Genomic DNA, 8,027 nt, shown 5'->3' with positions numbered 1-8,027 from the left:
GGTGTTCCTATTAACAGATAATAGAAAAATGGGTTTTGACAATGAATCTGTATTTAGATGGCCACACACTGCAGGTCAACACTATCTACAAATAAAGAGTTCTAAAAATTTTATCCATGATAATCTATACTGTGGGAAATCACAGCTATGCTTTTTTTTGTCAAAAACCATCAAAGTATGTTACTGGGAGACAGAATTGGCCATTGATGGGATCTGGCCAGAGCTGATAAATATAGGGGCTGCCATGAATTATCCATGATGTGTTGCTTGATAATATAGCTGGTTGTGTTCCCTGGAGGAAAAAAAACCCATCCCACAAATCCTTCAGGCTTATTCAATTGTGTATGTTGCACAGGAGAAGAAAAACCTTAAAAGCATTATTGTTAAATTCTTTAAGCTTGAAGGGAATATTGAATTTTTTAAAACCCTGCTTTTGTGCAAGCAAGAAGAATTTAAGTGCTTTGTAAATCAAGTGGGAAGATGATCCAGTCTTGTAAATGGTTATCAAGGACTCTGTATGTTCACTGTTTATTTTTAACTCTGTGTGTGTGAGTCAGTGACTGCTTAAGTTGATGATGTACCAGAAAACTTTCTCTTGCATTGTGGCTCAGAAAAAAAAACCCTCCCCAAACAAACAAAAAGCATGGTTCCTTAGGAGAGATGCAAGTGTCCACATCTATGGCATGGCTGTCACCAAAAAAAGGGGGCAGCTTTTAGGGCCACGGCAAGTGAATGGATACAGAATTTGTGACCAAGCAGAGACAGAAATGCCAGAGTAACACACCTCCCTAGGTTTCCATTTTGAGTTGGGGAATCCATTAATCTCTGCCTTATCTGCCTATTGAGTAGGGTCTTCCTCCCAGCAGTACAAAACAAAAATGAAGAAAAGATGGGACAGTATTTTAGGTGGATTAGTGGTCAGTCTGTGATTAGTGGTGTATACTGTAAACTTAGTGCATGGGCACTTCAATGCACTCTTAATGCTGTGCTTGTGTTATAAATGTATATATGTCATGGTGTTTGAGAGAGAAAGAATACCGAAAATTGCGTTGGCCACAATTTAGTAGAGAGGTGCTCAAACTCAGTGAAACCAATACACTTAAGAGCACCTCACTCTGATTCAGATTTTCAAAAATGATCATCCCCCCCACTGGATTAGAACAAGGGGTTTTTTAATGTAGGGAGTAAACTTGAGGGTGTTTAAGCAATCTCCCCCCACCCCACCCCATCAGAAGTCCAACATGAAAGTTAGACTTCTGAGCCTAGAGAGCAATGGAGATCAGAGCCTGGAGACCAACGGAGAGCAGAATGGATAAGCAAAGGTGAAGGTCTTTTGCTACCTTTGCACAGGCTGCCTGCAGCTGCCAAAGTATTACTGCTCTCAGTGCTCTCACTTGCCCTGCCTGGTGATTCACAGGACCTCCCATCAGTCATTAATGGCAGGTACTCTGCTAGTGCTTTAATTTAAGATTTGCAAATTACAGGTCTTTTGAACCCCAGTGCTTTGAATAATCCAGCAGAATCATTCAGACTCCAGCAGAATCACTCACAGTACAAATCACAAAAGCCTGTGCTGTGTGCCTCCCACACAGCTTCTGAAACTCCATTTTCCATAGTTCAGCCTGTTCCTTCCTTTGCCTTCAGATGGCAAATGTGTAAACACATTTCTGTTGTATGTATTTAGTTACATATAAAGCAGTTAGAGAAAACAACTTGCTGCGGGCCCTGCCAGCTGCATTTTTCATTGTTATGTAATCAAATAGGTTGCTCTGGTCAGCTGTTACTCAGAAACTTTGCATTTTGATAGAGCAAAACCATTAAAAGAGGCAAGCCACATCATGAATACTATTTGCGTGAAAACACTGTAATAATCTTAATTTGTATTTTAAGGACAAGTGACATGTCCCCCCTCAGAAACTTTCCTGGGCAGGTCACTTTTAGAGATTCATTTCAGGGATATCTACACAATGTAATTAGTATGAAGGCACTGAATGGTATACTCCTTGACTGTTTTTGAAAAAAAATCCTGGAATATTCTTATCCTGTGGCTCTGTTTATGATATTAACTAGTTTAGGGATTGTGACATTACGTAGCTCTAACTAGGGATGGGAAAATCAAGGTTTGTTTCAGTGCATGGGGCCCCATGAACCACGAACCTTCACGGACCTCCCCGTTTACCAAACCAGTTGGTTCTGAGAGGTTTCTGATGCAGTACAATGGTTCCCCTGCAGGCGAGAGATGCTGCAGCAGGAGAACTGCATGCAGATCCTGGGGTCAGCTTCTTCTCCCGCAGTGTGGTTTAAAGCATGCCACGGGAGGAGAAGCCATGGCAGCCAGGAACCGCCTGTGGCCAGGACAGCCCTTCCCACTGCACGCAGATCCATTTCAGCCTAACAGTGGGGCTGGTGTGCCTGTCAGCTGTTAGGTCATAAACCCCCATTTCGCTCCCTCACCCACTGTTAGGCTGAAATGGATGCAAGCCATTTCAGCAATCCCTCTCACTCCTCCCCACTTCCCACCACGAGCTGCACGAACCTCCTTAAAAAAGTGGAGTGTTGTGAGAGGGTCATTGATACGAATGGGCATGAACCTTGGTTCACGAACCATGACCCAGCGATTTTTGTGACAAATTTAGGTTTGTGATGAGGTTCATGCCCATCCCTAGCTCTAATCCTTTCTCTGAAGATCCTACGAAGGTGCTCCTGAACCAAGAACTTTCAGAGGCCACCAGCAATAATATTTATTTATTTATTTATTTTGGGATTTATATCCCGCCCCATCCAGTATTCAGCTCGGGGTGGCTTACAAAAGATGGCCCCACAGCCAGGCAATGCAATGACCTTGTGGCCAGGGACAGCAATAGTGGTCATAGCAATCAGTACACTGGACAGAAGATACCACTGCAAGACAGCAACATCAATGGGAGTGGTCATCACACCAATGAAAACAAAGCCCACGCAAGGCCACATGTCTTGTAGGAGGGCAAGAAATTACAAGGATGTGAAGTATGCCAGTGTGTATTTAAAGCTGGCCAGGCCTGGGCTGAGAGGGACAGACATGGAAAGGAGGATTGTGGCTGTGTTAAATCCCTTTGTATGTGGAGCTAAGTCCCTGGATATACTAAACAGGGGCAAGATCTTTGATTGGAAAAGCAGTATCAAAACAAGGATGGTGGATTCAGTCCCAACAAATCCCACTCTCCAAAGACCCTCAAGCCCTTAAATCAAGAAAGACAGGATAAGGCAGTTATAGTTTTTCTCAAAGCCTTACCTCCATCCTCATCGTCTTTCAGCAAATGGCCATTGGAGTTGTACCACTCATACTCTGGGCCAGGGTGACCTTGAACATTGCAGTCAATCAAGGCACTGTAACCTTCTTTCACTGTAATGTGATCGACTCTGTAGATAACTACAGGCACAGATCCTAAGAGCATGTCTGTGTGGTTTAAAGTGCTGTTTGTGACATCTTCAGCAGCTGTCAAAGCTGCCAGCAGACTGAAAAGGCATATGGTAGTCCAGTAGTACAGAAAGAGATGGTTGTTGAACATATTCATCTGTCTTCAGGATAATGCAGAGGTGAGTGAATTATCTATAATGTTATTTGCATGAAGAAGCCACAGGAAATATTAGCCCCGATCCATGAAGTTTTAAAAGCCAAGAAAATCCTAAAAAACAAAACAAGTATAATCAGCAAATTGGGGGAGGGGGCAGACTGTTATTTAGTTTAGTAACATAGATTCTGTTTTGTTCAAACTAATGACTGTATCCAGTTTAATTTAATGAAGAAAATACATGAGATAATCTTCACTTTCCATTTAATGCTTAAGAAATTTCATATTTATTGCTGCTGACATTGTTTATTCCATTTTGCAGGACTCCTAAAACCAGCCTTGTTAAAATCAATACAGTACGGGAGTGATGAACACTGCAAGGGTAATTAATGTCTTTAACCAATCAAATTATGCCAAAAAAGCGTTTAAGTGCACATGTGAAAGTGTGTTGAGTTTCATGGCTCTCCAAGGCTATTTAAAGGCATTAATTTTTGCACACATGACAAACTGCGCATAAAGTAGTAGCAGAATACCAAAACACACTAATTTATTACAACCTTTTAGCAGTTGATTACCTAAAGAAAAGCTTTCTACTATAGATGCAATTAAGGCAATGGTTTCATTAGATCCAGAATAGTGTGATCCTGTGGCTCATATTTTCATTACAGCAACATTTCATTACAGGCATTAAGATAGTTAGAACTACTGACTCACCTATCATAGCCCTGCCCTATCTGTTGCATAAAGCGAAAGGTAACTAACGTGTTAGGTTGTATTACAAAATGCTGAATTTAAATGCACAAGTGTAGAAGGTAATAAAGAACAGGCCATAGCTTAGTGGCAGAGCACATGTTTTGTATGCAAAACACCTTGGGTTTAATTACTGGCATCACTGGTTTAAAGGATCTTAGTTAATGGAACAGAAAAAAACACCTCTACTTGACTGACACCACAGAAAGCCTTGTCCTGCCATAGTAAGCGATACTGGGATAGACAGATAACAGGCAGTTTCATAACAATGCTAACTTATCCAGCACTAAGAATTGCAGTAAAATATTTTTAGGCAAGCTGAATCTGCACTATACTTTGACAGAACTCATATCCAGCCTTGCATATTACCACATGCAGCCACTGAACATTCAAAAGCCTTGCTCTGAGAAAAAACAAACAATCAGGAGCACCAGTGAGATCACAAACTCTTCTTTTTCAGTTCAGAAGATTTGAGTAGGAACTAGGGTTGCCAAGCTCCATTTGGTAGCTGGTGATCTCCTGGGATTACAACTGATCTCCAGGCAACAGAGATCAGTTCACCTGGAGAAAATGGCAGCTTTGGAAGTTGGGCTCTATGGCATTATGCCCCGAACCCCGCCCTCCTCAGGTTCCACCCCCCAAATCTCCAGGTATTTCCCAACCTGGAGCTGGCAACCCTAGCAGGAGTAGGCAACCCTAGCGTTTTTGTTACTACCATGAGTTAGGTTGGCTCTGTTCACTGCTCAGATGTCCAATGAACATGCAACAATATTTTATCCTGGGTATCTAGGGTTGAATGGCAGGAGGAGACTGAGCCCCTGGTTAATTTACAGTTTAGTGTTCCAGCTTAAGTTAATGTAGTCCAGATCGATGAACTCAACCCATCTACAAAACTATAAAGGGACCTATTTACCAGGCTGAATGTCTCAACGAATTATAAGGACAACATTAAACTATGCTTATCACCATCCATTCTCTCCTTCCAATTACTGCATCAGGTCAATCCAACCCAGGCTGCCGTTGTCTCCATGGCTTTTCTCTCAACTGCAGATGCTGTCCGTTGCAAGCATCTTAGTTGTCCTAACACTTAGGTGCCCGGATGTGAAAGAACCACAAGGAAAAACTGCTCTCATTTCATGTGGCATGCATTACTTGTTGGGAATTGTTACATATGGATCCACCAAAGTCCTCTTGAAGGATATGCTTCCAGTTTTCCTGTTCTAATCTGTCTTCTAACCATGTGCTTTCAAGAACAGAGAGAACAGGACAACAGCATGGTGTGGATCAGTGCTGAAATGGTAAGAAGCTGGTGATGGGGACTCAGTGTTGGACTACAGTAGCAGGGGAGAAAGAGCTTAATTGCGAACTTTAAAAATCTTTTATATATGTTCTATATACTTTGTCATACTTTAGGTATATGCTGGGAAACAATCTGTTAAAAACCCATTTAAATTAGCTGTAAGTTATACCTGACACATCTTGTCAGGCCTCTGAACAAGCCAGAACACATCAACTAGTGACACTGCTGTTCGGCATCACAAAAATGCACCATAACTAGGGTATAATATATCTTAGGTAGGCAAGACTAATAATGCATGACTACACTGGAGGCTTAATTGTAATTCCACTTCTGGGATTCTTACATTGTACGTTTCAAAGTATGTTTTCAGCCACAATTCAGTTTGATATAGATTAGAAATAATTGCTCTTTGTAGCCACCAGAACCTTATGAGGACAATACTCTTAACTTGTAGAAGAGAGAGAGAGAGAGACAGAGACACAGAGAGAGAGCGCGCACGAGCATACTCTGTTTTTTTAATTTGCTGTCTGTAATTTATTAACTACATTTTGGGAAACGGATGACAAAATATTTTTGAAGAATTCCAGTAGTATTTTAAATATGTAGGTTTCCAAAGTACATGGCAACTGAAAATGAAAATATATATTAAAATACATAATAGAATCAGCAGTACTGGGTTAAACTGTTCTATCTGCCACAACACATGCCATTCCTTAAATGCATCTGATACAAGTTTAGTTAATTTAATTTCAAGTGGTAAATATCTGAAATGGACCACATTTGTGCTAGTGTGAAGCAGTGGTCAGTGCACAAGACTTTAAGTGAGGGAACCAGTGCAAAATCTCCTCTCAACATTGAAACTCATTAGGAAAGCTTGAGCAAGTTTCTCTACCTATGGCCACTTGGTGGGGTGGTCGTGAGGATAAATGGACTTTGTGTCCTGGAAATGCTATAGGTGTGGCTAATCATACAGAACATAACTTTTAAGTACTATTCACACACAGTGAAGACTGGAATCTGAAACTGTGTATAAGCAGCAGTTTTTCAGAGGCCCAAAAGCAGTATGACAGAACCATCATGGCCTTGGGTAGACATGTTCATTAGCGGTTTCTTGCTAAATGGTCAAACAGGCTTTGCAAGTTTTTGTTATCCTCCAACTGTTTGCCCAGAAACCTAATCCAAATAGAAAACAGTGGCCACCCATGATTCTATTAATCAAACCACCTTCACTTTTCTTTAAAGTTATTATTTGAATACCAGCTGAGATTGCCAGAGTTCATAAAAAGGTGTTTAAATAGTAAGGGACAACACAGAAAGCTATTGGGTCCTTCACTATTTACTGTAAAATTAGTAACAAGTGCAAAAGGATTTTTTTGGTAGTTATTTTTTGTTTTTTTAAAAAATATACTTTTGTACTATTCCAGCTCCAGGTCTTGTTTTTACTGACTGGATAGAGCTTCTCCATCTTTGACTGCAAATTATATAGTCAATCTGATTTGGGTGTTGCCCATCCGGTGATGTCCATGTGCAGAGTCGCCTCTTAGGTTGTTGGAAAAGGGTGTTCGCTATGACCAGTGTGTTCTCTTGACAAAACTCTGTTAACCTTTGCCCTGCTTCATTTTGCTTTCCAAGGCCAAACTTGTCTGTTATTCCGGTTACCTTTTGACTTCCTACTTTAGCATTCCAGTCCCCTATGATGATGAGGACATCATTTTTTGGAGTTAGTTCTAGGAGGTGTTGTAGGTCTTCATAGAACCGGTCCACTTCAGCCTCTTCTGCATCAGTGGTTGGGCCATAGACTTGGAGTACTGTGATGTTGAATGGTTTGCCTTGGAATCGGACCAAAATCATGCTGTCATTTTTGAGATTGTATCCCAGTACCGACTTTTGCACTCTCTTGTTGACTATAAAGGCCACACCATTTTTTCTACGAGATTCCTGGCCACAGTAGTAGATATAATGGTCTTCTGAGTTAAATTCGCCCATTCCTGTCCACTTTAGTTCACTGATTCCTAAGATATCGATGTTCAGTCTTGCCATCTCATTTTTGACCACGTCAAGCTTACCTTGATTCATAGATCTTACATTCCAAGTTCCTATGCAGTATTGTTCTTTGTAGCATTGGACTTTCCTTTCACCATCAGACAAATCCACAACTGAGCGTCCTTTCGGCTTTGGCCCAGCCGCTTCACTCTTTCTGGGGTTACTTGTACTTGCCTTCTGCTTTTCCCCACTAGCATATTGGACACCTTCCGACCTGAGGGGCTCATCTTCCGGCGTCATATATTTTAGCCTTTTGATACTGTCCATGGGGTTTTCTTGGCAAAAATACTGGAGTGGGTTGCCATTTCCTTCTCCAGGGGATCACACTTGGTCTGAGTTCTCTGCTGTGGCCTGTCCGTCTTGGGTGGCCCTCCACGGCATAG

General features: G+C 41.5%; 1 protein-coding gene across 1 annotated transcript in view; it reads right to left on the bottom strand.

Moving 5' to 3' along the window:
• MFAP3L (microfibrillar associated protein 3 like) overlaps positions 1-3,659 on the bottom strand; it is a 6,202-nt gene extending 2,543 nt beyond the window's left edge. The window contains exons 1-2 of the mRNA XM_015407370.1: positions 3,267-3,659; positions 2,865-2,901 (exon numbers count right to left, since the gene is read on the bottom strand). Coding sequence (XP_015262856.1) covers positions 2,865-2,901; positions 3,267-3,554 — 325 coding nt within the window. The 5' untranslated portion in view covers positions 3,555-3,659. The remainder of the gene's footprint in view (positions 1-2,864; positions 2,902-3,266) is intronic.
• Positions 3,660-8,027: the final 4,368 nt, after the last annotated feature.

The sequence above is a fragment of the Gekko japonicus genome, unplaced genomic scaffold, assembly GCF_001447785.1.
Source record: "Gekko japonicus isolate JY-2015 unplaced genomic scaffold, Gekko_japonicus_V1.1 scaffold294, whole genome shotgun sequence".
Classification (NCBI taxonomy): domain Eukaryota; kingdom Metazoa; phylum Chordata; class Lepidosauria; order Squamata; family Gekkonidae; genus Gekko; species Gekko japonicus.
This window is presented reverse-complemented; position numbering and strand designations above follow the sequence as displayed.